The sequence below is a fragment of the Nansenia antarctica genome (genome assembly GCF_963989245.1).
Source record: "Nansenia antarctica genome assembly, chromosome: 7".
NCBI lineage: Eukaryota > Metazoa > Chordata > Actinopteri > Argentiniformes > Microstomatidae > Nansenia > Nansenia antarctica.
Window position 1 is genome coordinate 13,659,804 of NC_137677.1, and position 15,046 is coordinate 13,674,849.

Here is a 15,046-nt window from a genome sequence, read left to right on the forward strand (position 1 = left end):
CAAGCCAAAATACTGCATTGCAATGGATTTGGTGAGTAATCTCCACTGCTACCTAGTTAACTATAACACTACTTTAAATTCTTAGCAGGCTCCCGATAAACTAGTTGAGTCAATTGATTATCAACAATGCTGAAATGTATTTACATTTTTCAAAAGAAAAGTCTGAACATTAAATCGGATACCGACTCGGGAACCAATTGAGCAGACCGTGTCAATATGAGCTTACATGATTGAACACTTAAACAAAGCATAAACAGAGCATCCACAACAAGAGCTAATGTTCCACTGACGCAAAATAAAACACGAGCTAGCATAACAGTTTGAAAATGGACTGCTCTCAGCCCCGTCTTGAAACGAAGTATACATCACCCAGGCAAATGAAGGACCAACTACAACTTCTTCAGGGGAATAGGAGCAGCATGTCATACAGTATGAAATTATATATATATAATATATAAGTCATATAAATTATATATATATATATATATAAGTCGCACCTGACTATAAGTCGCAGGACCAGCCAAACTATGAAAAAAAGCGCGACTTATAGTCCGGAAAATACGGTACTGCTCTCAGCCCCGTCTTGAAACGAAGTACGCATCACCCAGAGAAAATGCTTTGTTCTAATAAATCTATTGGAAAAACTCTGACTGCGTATTTACATTGTACAGTACATCAGTACATTCTGGTATTCCCATGTTGATACCTTTGTGGAATGGAAATATAGAAGTGTAAAACTGAACTGTAAAACAATTATCAAAGGAAATGTCAAGCATGGTCACAGGTTATACAGAAGATGACTGATCGTAGTGATCAAATAAATAGGCTCCAACTTGTCAAATGTATATATATTCACCACTTGATGGCAGTCTTGGCTAAAATTGGCTAGGCTTCTTCAGCACTGACATTTGGACTGTCTTGCTATTGTAGCCATGCACTAAATTAATTAAAAAGCTTTCTTGTGGCATACGAAGAAAAATATACTTTTCTGTTTAACCCTCCGGTTGTGTTCATGTTTGCCCCCCCCCCCATCCTTGGTGTTCCCGGTCTAATTAGACCGGTCTGATTAACTGCTTCATATCTCCAAAACTACATGGCCAAATTTGCTAAATTTGGTACCTGGTGAAAGCTAAGACCTGTGAGATGTTAAACAATGAACATAGATATGACCAAATTACTGTAATGTGACTAAATACACAGTAGAAATTGAATAGTTCATTTCCGTTTTTGAGAATTTCAAATAAGAAGGCCAGTTACACCCTGAAACTCTATATATCTCTGCCAAACAACACATTGGATCAGTTCTTCAACATCTCAACATATACTGTGCAACATTTTATGAGACATAAACAATGTAGACTATTGGTTAACCTGAATAACTGGATGGGCATATAAGCACGGGAAAGAGAAGGGTTCCCATAACAAACACCTGTTTCGTTTGATACATTTCAGTGTTTGTTATGGGAACCCTTCTCTTTCCTGTGCTTATGTGTCCATCAGAACCATACCTTCCAGAGTTATGGGAACCCTTCTCTTTCACCCCAGGTGAACCACACCTTCCAGACTAAACAATGTTTAGTCTGGAAGGTCTGGTTCGGATGGGCAAATAAGCACGGGAAAGAGAAGGGTTCCCATAACAAACACCTAATTGTTTAGTTTGAAATGTGTCAAACTTTATATATGAGGTATTTGAACAGGTCTGATACATCCTGGAATGTTGTAGTTTGTTACAACTTGTGTTATCCATTAATTTCCTATGGCGGTCATTTTTGACCGGAAACACCACCGATGTTACAAAGTTGACTAAAACCTCAAAATTCAATGCCAGTGGTTAGTCAGCAATTTTATATGTTCAAATGCCTAGTGTGGAGGATATCATAAGGCGTTGAGGCAATCAAATGTAAAACACAATATTTATGATTGATGAAAATTGCTCTCGGTCAGATTTGACCGGGAACACAACCGGAGGGTTAATGTGCAAATTTACCATGCTCTGAGCCTTATGTTCATATAATTCATTCTACAGAAAGCATAGTGCCCTTGCAGATAACTAAAATGTACATTTTGAACTGCTTAATTGACTTAACTGAATTTAACCGACCTCCATGAGAAAGAAACATGTTGATTGAAGTTGGATAATTAAGTACAATTACATTGTTTACTAGAAATGTACAGTAAATCTAATAATCATGTAAACATGTAGATTCAGTTGTGCATCTTGTCATCAGAGGGCAAGACCGACTTCTTCGCTCGCAAGCGCCTGGTCATCCAAGACAAGAACAAGTACAACACACCTAAGTACAGGATGATCGTCCGCTTCTCCAACCGGGACATCGTCTGCCAGGTGAATATGGATGAACGTCCTAGTCCTGTAGGAGCTGTTGACTGCTTGATGATGACACCCTTGACACTGAGCAAATTGTAGGTGGTCCTTCATTTGCCTGGGTGATGTACTTTGCTTGGACGCTGAGAGCAGTCATCTGATGCATATTACTACCATATTTAGCCAAAAGTATGACCATGCCTGGACTTTTCCTTGAAAAAAGGCTGGCATGGGTGATTGACAGTGGTGATGGTTGAACAACAGAGCTGCTGTGTATTTGTATTTTGAATTCCGTGTACTGCATTTAGTTTTTCCTCATTGCTGTTTATTGGTTTGCCGCAGATTGCCTACGCCAAGATCGAAGGAGACATGATTGTGTGCGCAGCCTACTCCCACGAGCTTCCCAAGTATGGGATCTCTGTTGGACTGACAAACTACGCAGCAGCCTACTGCACTGGTCTCCTGGTGGCCCGCAGGGTGAGCTGATCTGTTGCTGTCCTTTCCTGCTCTCTCACTAGCATCAGTTTTGCATCACACCATATCATTTTAGTTTATGGGTCGCATATATGTGGACATGCCTACATTTGATGTTTGTCGGACAATAATGGGCAGAGATGAAGAAGTTGCTGAACTTTGAACCCTAACCTGGCTGAAAGCCTGATGTGTAACGTTACCACAGTATCTGAGACCTGTACACACAGTCCTACTAGTCCTGTAGGAGAGGTTTACTGCTTGATGATGACACCCTTGACACTGAGCAAATTGTAGTTGGTCCTTCATTTGCCTGGGTGATGTATACCTTCGTTTCAAGACGGGGCTGAGAGCAGTCACTTTATGAAAGTGCCATTTCTCATAGTTTCACAAAAATAGTGTGCAACAGATCGATTCAGTTGTGCATCTTGAATGAATGGTCTTTATTGTCATTGATATAGTACAGGTACCATACAACGAAATTTGGGAGGGGGGGCTCCCCTGGTGCTAGGAAAAAAAAACTAAAAACAAGAAGGGAAAAGAGCTGGTTTACATAAATAAAGGCTATGTACACTATCCACTATACTATACTATACAAATAAAACACTGTGCTGTACTCTATGCTATGCTATACCTATTCTAACATCAATCTTGTCATTAGAGGGCAAGACCGACTTCTTCGCTCGCAAGCGCCTGGTGATCCAAGACAAGAACAAGTACAACACACCTAAGTACAGGATGATCGTCCGCTTCTCCAACCGGGACATCGTCTGCCAGGTGAATATGGATGGACGTCCTAGTCCTGTAGGAGCTGTTGACTGCTTGATGATGACACCCTTGACACTGAGCAAATTATAGGTGGTTCTTCATTTGCCTGGGTGATGTACTGAGTTTTATCAAGCTGAGAGCAGTCATCTGATGCATATTACTACCATATTTAGTAGGGATGCTCCGATCTGGATTTTTGGGGCCGATACCGATCACCGATTTTTTTTTTCAAGATCAACCGATACCGATACCGATACCGATTTTTTTTTTAAATACATAACTGTAGGCCTACTGACTGGTGGATCAAATCCACCTGTGTTCCTGCCCTTGGAATCCTCACTCATGTCCACCTGTGTCATCCAATCAATGTTCCCCCTGCCCCCTGAATAGGCCCTCAAAATAATTATTCAGTATATATATATAGCCTACTTCAATATACAGTATATCAGACAAATGCTAAATGACACATTTAATTTGAATGTAACCTCTTTTAATTAACAATAGGCTATACAAGTTGCCAACATCTTGGTAAAAAAAGGAAAATAAATTGGGACATTATATGAAAATATGTATGGAAGTCTCATATCACTTGAACTTCACTCTAAGCATGGAGGGCAAATGCCTACATACAGTAAGATAAATAATAATAAATAAAATATCTGAACCTCAGTCCCAACTCTACATTCAGATTTTCAATGAAATGTGTAAATACAAATGAACAATAAATGTGAAAGAACAAAGATGGAACAGAACAAACAGAATGTGAAAGAACAAAGGTAGCCTAATTTCTACAAATATTAAAATGAATGCCAGACCCAGTCCTATGCTAAATCCTATACTCTAAATACAGAACTTCACTCTGTAAGCATGGAGGGTAAATTCATCTTTATGAAAATCAGCATCTCTGCATTCTTTGATGATAGTCTATTTCTTTTCTCATCAATAATGTGTGCCGCTGTGCTGAACAGACGCTCGCTGTTAACACTTGTGCAGGGTGCGCCAAGATACACACGTGCAACCTCGGCAAGCGCTGGAAAACGGTCCTTATTGACCTGCCAGAAAGCCAAAGGTGGTGCGCTTCGTGCTATCGGTGCCTCACAGAGATAGAATTTAGTCTGCAAGTTTGCAGAATCACAGCTGTCGGGAGCACCCTGTTCCTCCTGAGTATTCAATATTTCGGAATACATGGCCTGCAACGACCCTGCTCGGGCCACTTTGCGGGGAGGCTCTGTGTGCGTTTCTTCGCCTGTCCGTGGTGGGTCTAAGTCTGAAGACACTGTAGGGACAAACGGGGCCAATAATTTAAACGCAGGCCTAACAGTTCTGTACTCGTTATACAGTATACGACAAATTAAACGTTCTATTCTACACAACAGTTCTAACCTGCTTTTGTGGCCAGGACACCGGAAAGCAATGTGCGTGCATGGGTCTTGCAAGCATCGTTTGTGAAGTAACGGTCCTTGTACCTTTCATGACAAAATAAAACATTAGCCTGACATTTATTTATTTGCGGTAAACCTACAGAAAAAAAATAGGCTATAAAATAGCCTATGTTACTCACCTGGGATCAAGTACTGTAGCCAGGACGTAGAGAGGCTCAGATTCGATGAGGCTGAATCGCTTTCGGAGAGCTTCCAAAAGTGTTTCTTTCGCCGTCTTAACACCCTGGTCAGTTTCAGCACTTGTCTGGAGAAGACGGGTCAGTGCCATGATGGCTGGAATAACATCCGCTGCCGACGCTGTTGATGAACTGATGTCTCGTGTAAGCTCCTCGAATGGTGTAAGTAGTGACACTATATTTTCCATCAGTTTCCACTGACTGGCGTTGTAGGTGCATGGCAAATCGTAGTCGGCTGCATAGGACAGCAACACGCGTTTCTGCTCGAGGAGACTCTGTAGCATATAAAAAGAGCTATTCCACCTCGTTTCTACATCTTGTTGCAATCTATGCAGAGGTTGACCAAGCTGTTTCTGTATGTCTTGAAGACGCGAATAAGACACAGACGAATGTTTAAAATGTCCGACAATTCGTCTCCCCATAGCCAGTATGTCACGGATGGCACGCTGTGACAACAGTCCCTCTTTCACGACAAGTTGCAGGCTGTGTGCCATGCAGCCTAAGCTGGGTAGACCAGCATCTCTCATGCCCTTTACCATATTTTGGGCATTGTCCCGAAGTATCACATGCACTCTGTCTTTCGGGATGTTCCATGACTCCAACATAGTGTTGAATGCACCTGCCAACGCCGCAGCCGTGTGTGAACCTGAAAACTCTTGGGAGTGTAGAACCGCCTGCTTCAGTTCAAAGTTTTCGTTGATCCATTGTGCGGTAAGACTCAGCATGGACATCGGTGACACACTTGAACTCCAAATATCCGAGGTAAAACTAATAGCAGTTACGTTGTTTTGTAGAAGGGTGTTAATGTTGTTATATACGGTCTGGTATAACTCGGGCAAAGCGACGTCGGTGAAGTACTTGCGTCCGGGTATTTTGTACCGCGGATCCAAATGGGTTAACAGCCGTGTGAAACCCGCATCCTGTACCACTGATAGTGGCTGTTCATCTAGCCCAATAAATTCCATTACTGCCTTTGTTATGTCTTTTGCTTTTTTACTATCGCTACGGTATGGCTCGCTGCTTTGAAACGCTGCCAAAACTGTGGGCTGTTTTAGCTTCATAGACGGGCCCGCTGCTGCTGATGTTGCAGCAGCCTTTATCTTCTCATATTCACGAAACTCCGTTACATGACGATTCGTCAAATGTCGTATAAGGTTTGTCGTATTGTACGACTTACTTGACTGTCCTCCACGAGAGATGTCTTGTTTGCAGACGTTGCATATAGCATTTTTCGGATCTTTGGGGGACACTGTGAAAAACTGCCAAACTGACGACATGGCCATGCACGTGTCTGACAGCGGATCCTTCCGCTGCCGCATCGCATTCGCGACTGACGGATCCTTCCGCTGCCGCATTCGCACGTCGGAAAAGTAGAGCAATGCAAAAAAGATCGGTTTTTGCGATCGGCCATTTTTGCCGATCACCGATCGAGTCATTTGGAGTGAAATCGGCCGATTTAAATCGGTGGCCGATAAATCGGAGCATCCCTAATATTTAGCCCAAAAGTATGACCATACCTGGACTTTTCCTTGAAAAAAGGCTGGCATGGGTGATTGACAGTGGTGATGGTTGATGAACAACAGAGCCGCTGTGTATTTGTATTTTGAATTCCGTGTACTGCATTTAGTTTTTCCTCATTGCTGTTTATTGGTTTGCCGCAGATTGCCTACGCCAAGATCGAAGGAGACATGATCGTGTGCGCCGCCTACTCCCACGAGCTTCCCAAGTATGGGATCTCTGTTGGACTGACAAACTACGCAGCAGCCTACTGCACTGGTCTCCTGGTGGCCCGCAGGGTGAGCTGATCTGTTGCTGTCCTTTCCTGCTCTCTCACTAGCTTCAGTTTTGCATCACACCATATCATTTTAGTTTATGGGTCGCATATATGTGGACATGCCTACATTTGATGTTTGTTGGACAATAATGGGCAGAGATGGAGAAGTTGCTGAACTTTGAACCCGGCCTAACCCGGCTGAAAAGCCTGATGTGTAACGTTACCACAGTATCTGAGACCCTGTACACACAGTCCTACTAGTCCTGTAGGAGAGGTTTACTGCTTGATGATGACACCCTTTACACTGAGCAAATTGTAGTTGGTCCTTCATTTGCCTGGGTGATGTATACTTCGTTTCAAGACGGGGCTGAGAGCAGTACATTTCAATAGAGACGATTGGTCCAGGAAACAAGCTCATTATGTTTGCATTTAATTTGTGATTGGTCATTGCAACAGTTGCTCAAGCACGGTTGGTTGTTTTTATGTTTGGCCAACTCATTTGTTGATGTGGCAGGCCACAATTTTCATAAACCAGCCTTCGTTAGAGGTAAATGACAGTGTCTCTCTTTCTCCCCAGCTGTTGAACAAGTTTGGCTTGGACAAGGTGTACGAGGGCCAGGTGGAAGTCACCGGTGATGAGTTCAACGTAGAGAGCGTTGATGGTCAGCCAGGCGCATTCACCTGCTACCTGGATGCAGGGCTGGCCAGAACCACCACAGGCAACAAGGTGTTCGGAGCCCTGAAAGGGGCTGTGGACGGAGGCCTCTCCATCCCTCACAGGTAACGCCTCCCTCCCTCATCAACTTACTAGTCCTGTAGGAGTGGTTTGCTGCTTGATGATGACACCCTTTACACTGAGCAAATTGTAGTTGGTCCTTCATTTGCCTGGGTGATGTATACTTCGTTTCAAGACGGGGCTGAGAGCAGTCAATTTTCAAACTGTTATGCTAGCTCTTGTGTTTTATTTTGCGTCAGTGGAACATTAGCTCTTGTTGTGGATGCTCTGTTTATGCTTTGTTTAAGTGTTCAATCATGTAAGCTCATATTGACACGGTCTGGTCAATTGGTTCCTGAGTCGGCATCCGATTTAATGTTCAGACTTTTCTTTTGAAAAATGTAAATACATTTCAGCATTGTTGATAATCAATTGACTCAACTAGTTTATCGGGAGCCTGCTAAGAATTTAAAGTAGTGTTATAGTTAACTAGGTAGCAGTGGAGATTACTCACCAAATCCATTGCAATGCAGTATTTTGGCTTGAGCGAGTTTGTGATGTGATTTTAAACAACGATGAAATGTTTCAAAATGAAAGTCCGAACATTTTGATTGGTTGCTGACTTTCGGCCCAAATGACCAGACCGTGTCACCGATGACACAAAACGATGGACACTTACATTGATGTTTGGAAAGTGTGGATTTCGATCTTTACATCTGGCACCTTTTTGCTGCCTCTTCCAGCACTAAGCGCTTCCCCGGTTATGATGCCGAGAGCAAAGAGTTCAACGCTGAGGTTCACCGCAAGCACATCATGGGTGTCAACGTGTCAGAGTACATGAGCTACCTGATGGAGGAGGACGAGGAAGCTTACAAGAAGCAGTTCTCCCGCTTCATCAAGAACGGTGTTGCACCCGACCAGGTAAGTCATTCTGTTTCACCTGGACCCACTCCCCTCACATCCTGAGACGAGACATGTTCATGCTCAGTGGCCACACCAATCTAGATTCTCTCTCACACAGTCTTTCATCTTTTTTTCCTGAACTGTACCACTACTGATAAACGTTCATCATATTGAGCATACTTGGTCTATGAAGAGAAATCATGCACCACGCTGAAAGCCTGATGTATAACGCAACCACAATATATCTGAGACCTGTACGCACAACATTTGTACTTGCTTGGAAGTACATCAGGGAGGAGTGTTACTACTTTGTTTCTATGCTAGTCACAGGTTTTTAAAAAATGTTTCAATAATGAGATTGACTTGTTTGTCTTGTACTGTGCATGTTAATTTGTCATGTTTAAATTTGATAAAATGCAAAAATGGCAGCAACCTAAAGCCCCCCACTAGTCATATTAGTTTGATAGTTAGCTAGCCTGGTTTTGACCACTTTTCTACCCAGAACAAGCTCCAGTGTTCATGTCCTGATTCAGAGCAGTCTTGTCTTTTTAAACTCGTGTTATGTGCATACTTCTAGGACTGTGGTGGACAGGTGTCACCCATAAACCCATGTATGCTGTAGCCTGAGGAGTTTGCAATGAGAATATTTAAATTGACATTAGGACATTTTATTTACTGGTAGTATTAAACCAATTCCTTTGCTTCACTGTGTCCTACAGGTTGAGGAAATGTACAAAAAGGCTCATGCTACCATTCGAGAGAACCCAATCCACGAAAAGAAGCCCAAGAAAGAAGTCAAGAAGAAGAGGTGAGTTCAGGAGGATGTTATTTGAGCAGCAGTGTTTTCTGCCTGGTTGGTCTTCATGCTACTGATAAACTTTCATCATATTGAGCATACTTGGTCTATGAAGAGAAATCATGCACCACGCTGAAAGCCTGATGTATAACGCAACCACAATACATCTGAGACCTGTACACACAACATTTGTACTTGCTTGGAAGTACATCAGGGAGGAGTGTTACGACTTTGTTTCTATGCTAGTCACAGTTTTTAAAAAAATGTTTCAATAATGAGATTGAAACAGTTTGCAGTTTGTCGGAAGAGTAGGTGATCATTTGGATTTACCGTGACAATTATTTATTTTCAACATGGTAGTCATGTTGCCCGTAGTATTATAAAGCTGTTTGCTGGAATTCATAGCCCTCGTTTGCTGTTACAGGTGGAACCGTGCCAAGCTCTCCCTTGCCCAGAGGAAAGACCGCGTCGCCCAGAAGAAGGCCAGCTATCTCCGGGCCCAGGAACAAGAGGCTGCTGACAGTTAGAATGGTGGCCTTCACCGTTCCTAATGATGGAGAGAAAATGCTTTGTTCTAATAAATCTATTGGAAAAACTCTGACTGCGTATTTACATTGTACAGTACATCAGTACATTCTGGTATTCCCATGTTGATACCTTTGTGGAATGGAAATATAGAAGTGTAAAACTGAACTGTAAAACAATTATCACAAGGAAATGTCAAGCATGGTCACAGGTTATACAGAAGATGACTGATCGTAGTGATCAAATAAATAGGCTCCAACTTGTCAACTTCACCACTTGATGGCAGTCTTGGCTAAAATTGTCTAGGCTTCTTCAGCACTGACATTTTGACTGTCTTGCTATTGTAGCCATGCACTAAATTAATTAAAAAGCTGTCTTGTGGCATGCGAAGAAAAATATACTTTTCTATTTAATGTGCAAATTTACCATGCTCTGAGCCTTATGTTCATATAATTCATTCTACAGAAAGCATAGTGCCCTTGCAGATAACTAAAATGTACATTTTGAACTGCTTAATTGATTTAACTGAATTTAACCGACCTCCATGAGAAAGAAACATGTTGATTGAAGTTGGATAATTAAGTACAATTACATTGTTTACTAGAAATGTACAGTAAATCTAATAATCATGTAAACAGTACATGAAGGACAATGCAAAATTGATCCCCTCCCTTCCACCTGAATTGTAAAGCACAATTTGCCAGTCAGTGACATTTTGATTTTGTCCCATGTTTTCCATAGAGGGCTTGGCTTGTAGGTCAGTAGTGTTGCTGTTCTTACTCAGCCATTACGAGTCCTTTGTGTGAGAGATTTTCTTCCACAACAGTGTCTTCAGGTTGTTTAGAATCAGAGAGTGTTCCATCTCCATCTGTTCCGCAGAGCCCTTGAGTGCGATGCAGGCGTACAGCTGCTTCTCCAGCTCCTCGCCCACGTCCGACGGCGCCCCCCTCAGGAGGTAGTCCTTGAGCACCCCGCAGGCCTTGGCCAGGTTGGGCCGTGTCACTTCTGGCGTGCAGCGGTGCTTCGTTAAGTCACAGGAAGTGTGGCAGTCGGCCCCGTACAGACAGTCCTCGTCCGCCTCGCAGTGCCGCTCCCTCATGGCCTCGTGGAAGGTCGCCTCGGGGACGATGTGCTGCGCGTCCATCACCTTCAGGTCGTGCCGGTCGTTGTAGCCGAAGCCGGCGGCGTTCACGTTGCACATGAGGAAGCTGCCGAAGGTGCCATGGAAGACGTCCTCCACCAACTCCAACAGGCCGATGGAGATCTTGGCTTTCCGTGGCCACGACGGGGTGAACCACTGGTCCATGCTGCGGCGCACGCGGCCGGGATCCACAGCTCCACGACCCAGGGCAGGCTGATCCCGTACAGCGGGGCGTTCGGCACCTTCTCCATCACATACAGTATGTACCCACATCCATATATAAGACTTCGATTGTGTGTTCCGTGCAATCACATGTCAAAAATATGTTTGTTGGTACACGGATGAAGATAGATTCCGTCTGTTAGGTGCTGACTGGGGTCTCGTCAAACGTAGCCTAATAATGTCTGCCTTCATGAGTTCATTGCTTCCTGTAGCCCGCAGAGATCCCCCTTAACTGCTGGTTACAATTGATGACTAGTGGACACTATCTGTAATCATCCCTCCAGGTTTTAGTCATCAATAGTTAGCTTTGTGATGCTTTCCAAACAGTCGGTAGATGGCCCCTAAGGGCCCAGTACGTAGCTTTAACATCAGAGATGTCTTCATGACAGTCGTGTATTTAATACACACAGCGCGTTGCTATGTCTGAAGACAGCTGTTAGTTGTACGTCTACAGTGGATAGCTATTTAGACTGACAGCTGTCAAACGTATGTCTCCTCACAGGGTTTCGTTAAAGTGGTGAAGAATAAGTCCTACTTCAAGAGGTACCAGGTCAAGTTCAGGAGAAGGAGAGGTAAGATATTTGCTCATGCTAGTTATTAAACACCGTATTTTAATGGGTCTTTATGAAAGTGCAATTTCTCATAGTTTCACAAAAAGAGTGTGCAACAGATAGATTCAGTTGTGCATCTTTTTTTTGTGATCAATTTTTTATTATTATTTCAGGGAGTAAAACAAGGGGAGTGGTAACATACAAATAAACAAAGGAGAAAATAGAATAACACAAATACGGTTTACCAGTACAAATACAAAATGCGCATAAAACTTTTCAACCCCCCCCCCTCCCCTTCCCTTCCCAATCTCCCTTTACCCCAATAATTCCCCACCTACCCCTCCTCCCACAAATGTCCCTCCCGCCAGATACCTCCCACCCATCCGCCCAATCACAACCCCCCCGCCACCCACCCCCCCCCTATCACAGCCCCCCGCCCACCACCCCCCACCCAATCACAGCCCCCCGCCCCCCCCCCCCCCCTCCCTACAGGACCCTATGGAAGGAGCAAATCGATTAGCCTATAATAGTGTCTTGAGGATGGTTATAGTTTGGTCCCAGCATGAAACATTGTCCGAAATTGCATGATGCCTGTTGGCTATCCAGTGTTCCATGCTGGCTATGTCAATGAAGTCTAATATCCATCTCTGCGTAGTCAAGAAATGGGGTGACTTCCACCTGCAAGCTATAAGCCTTTTGGCTGCTGTAAGGCCGGCCAGCCAGATGCGTCTTTGTTTGATGTTTAGATCCAGGTTTGAACTGTCATTTAACAATAGGACTAATGGTGAGTGTGGAATGTGTTTGGACAGGATCAGGGACAAAGCATCACAAACTGTCCTCCAGAAATCAGCCACTCCCGGGCATTCCCATACCATATGAAAAAAGGTGCCAACTGTATTTCGGGTGCAAAGAGTACAGTTAGGTGAAGGTATGGTCTTTATTTTATGTAGCAGATATGGAGTGAAGTATGTCCTATGAGTAAAATTGAAATGGATAACCTGGTGGTTGGGATTTCTGGAGGAAAGGGATATGTTTTGCCAAATTAATTGCCAATTTACGTTATTGTGTGATAAAGTATCTTTCCACACTCTGTCAATGTGTAATGGTTTTAAAGAAGCCTTAACCAGGATGGAGTAAAGAGCTGAGACCTGACCCCTGGGTCTGGTGAATGCTATGTGAAATGGATGTATGTCTAATGAGCTATTCCAGGGTACCCCGTATGTGCGCATAGCTGTACGTAATTGAAGGTAGAAAAAGAAGGACGTACCCGGTAAATTAAAGTTTCTCTGAATGTCTTGGAATGAGCGGAGACCCTCAGCCCCAAATAAATCTGAGAATGTGTGAACTCCCTTGTCACTCCACTGGGGAAATGAGATTGGACGGCCTCCCAACTGGAGAATTGAATTTTTAAATATAGGCGAATGGAGGTACCATTTGGTTGAGATTTTGCTGAGCTTTTCTGCGCATCGCCAAACTGAGATTAATTCAGTGATGATGGTGCCGAATTTCAATTTGGACTGTTTAATAGAAATGTTACAGTATATTACATCTTGTAACCTATGAGGATGGACAATGTTTTCCTCTAAGGGGCGCCAAGAAACACGAGCAGCCGGATCAAACCATGTGGAGAGAGGACGCAGCACAAAGGACCAATAATACCATTCGAAGTTTGGTAGCCCCAATCCCCCTTCGTTTTTTAGCCTCTGGAGGGTTGAGAATTTGAGTCTGGGCTTCTTCCCCCTCCATATAAAATGAGAAGAGATAGAGTGTAGTTTCTTCCAATAACCACTTGGTGGGGCTAGAGAGAGCATGGAACTAAAAAAGTTTATTCGTGGAAGAATATTCATTTTAATAACTGAGATACGGGAATGAAATGTGAGGGGTGAAGTTTTCCACCTTTGTAGATCAGAATCTACCTCCTTCAGCACATTCTTATAATTAATTGATACTGTGTTTGAAATTGAGGGGTAGATAGTGATACCTAGATATTTAATATTCTGGACCACTGGGATGTTCAGTGAGATATCTAACTGTCTAGCTGAGGCATTCAGTGGCAATAGAGCTGATTTTCCCCAGTTAATTTTGTAACCTGAAATTCGGCTAAAATTATTAAAGATGTTTAGAAGGTGAGGGAGTGACTGAGGGATATTCTGAATAAAAAGAAGGATATCATCAGCATACAGAGATATGTGATGTTTGGTGTTCTGGACCGTAATAGGATCATGGGTGACTGACTGGCGAACGGCCTGGGCCACAGGTTCCAGAGATAGGGCAAACAGCAAAGGAGAGAGAGGGCAACCCTGGCGCGAGCTGCGGGATACTGGGAACTGTTTAGAGCATGTGTTCCCTGTCAGAACCATTGCTGTCGGGTTAGAATATAGTAGTTTTATCATATCCACATAATGATCTCCAAAGCCCATATAGCGTAAAACCGCCCATAAAAAGTGCCACTCGAGACGATCAAAGGCTTTCTCAGCATCAAGTGAGAGAATAGCATTTGCTGAATCAGTAATATTCGAAGAGTCAATAATATGGAGAAGGCGGCGAACATTGTCTGAGGCAAGGCGATTTTTAATGAAGCCTGTTTGGTCCTCATGCACTAAGGTAGTCATAAATGGTTCCAGTCGAGAGGCTAGAACTTTGGCGTACAGTTTAGTATCTGTATTTAAAATTGACAAGGGGCGATAGCTTCCGCAGTCAGTAGGGTCCTTCCCCTTTTTCAAGAGCAAAGAGATTATAGCTATATTGTTGTTTTTGGAGAAGGAGCCATTTTTGATTGCAGAATGAATCATTCCCAATAGCAAGGGGCCAACTTGGGGCCAAAAGGCCAGATACAATTCAGGTGGTAGACCGTCTAACCCTGGTGACTTGCCTTTATTCATGCATGAAAGAGCTTTGTATAGTTCAGATAGCGTAATAGGAGAATCTAAATCAAGGGAGTCATTTTGGGAAAGCTGGGGGAGCTGTAAGGGGTTCAAGAAAGAACTAACAGCTTGATCATTATAATCAATCTCAGAAGTATATAGAGCCGAGTAGAATGCCCAGAAGTTATTGTTAACCTCTGTTGGATCAGTGCACAAAGTACCTGTAGAACTTTTAATTGAAGAGATGTTTGCTAGTTGTTCATTGGTTTTAAGTTTTGAGGCTAGTAAATGGCTTGGCTGTGCGCTGTGCAAGTAATGGTTTTGTCTAGTTCTATGGATGAGGAAATCCGCTCTATGTCTGAGAAGATGGTTAAG

At 43.2% G+C, this 15,046-nt stretch overlaps 1 protein-coding gene and 1 pseudogene across 2 annotated transcripts; one reads left to right on the top strand and one right to left on the bottom strand.

Annotated features, from left to right (window-relative positions):
- Positions 1-774: 774 nt before the first annotated feature.
- LOC308162425 (large ribosomal subunit protein uL18-like) lies at positions 775-9,972 on the top strand (the record flags this gene model as incomplete). Its single annotated transcript, XM_080536581.1, has 7 exons — positions 775-784; positions 2,229-2,344; positions 6,842-6,976; positions 7,532-7,734; positions 8,413-8,590; positions 9,292-9,380; positions 9,793-9,972. 7 exons carry the CDS (start codon positions 775-777, stop codon positions 9,893-9,895), a joined length of 834 nt encoding a protein of 277 aa, XP_080392707.1. The 3' UTR covers positions 9,896-9,972.
- A 708-nt stretch (positions 9,973-10,680) lies between these two features.
- LOC308162426 (divergent protein kinase domain 1A-like) lies at positions 10,681-11,640 on the bottom strand (annotated as a pseudogene). Its single transcript has 2 exons — positions 11,582-11,640; positions 10,681-11,319 (listed from the first exon to the last, which is right to left on the bottom strand). The product of its transcript is annotated as a divergent protein kinase domain 1A-like (transcript).
- Positions 11,641-15,046: the final 3,406 nt, after the last annotated feature.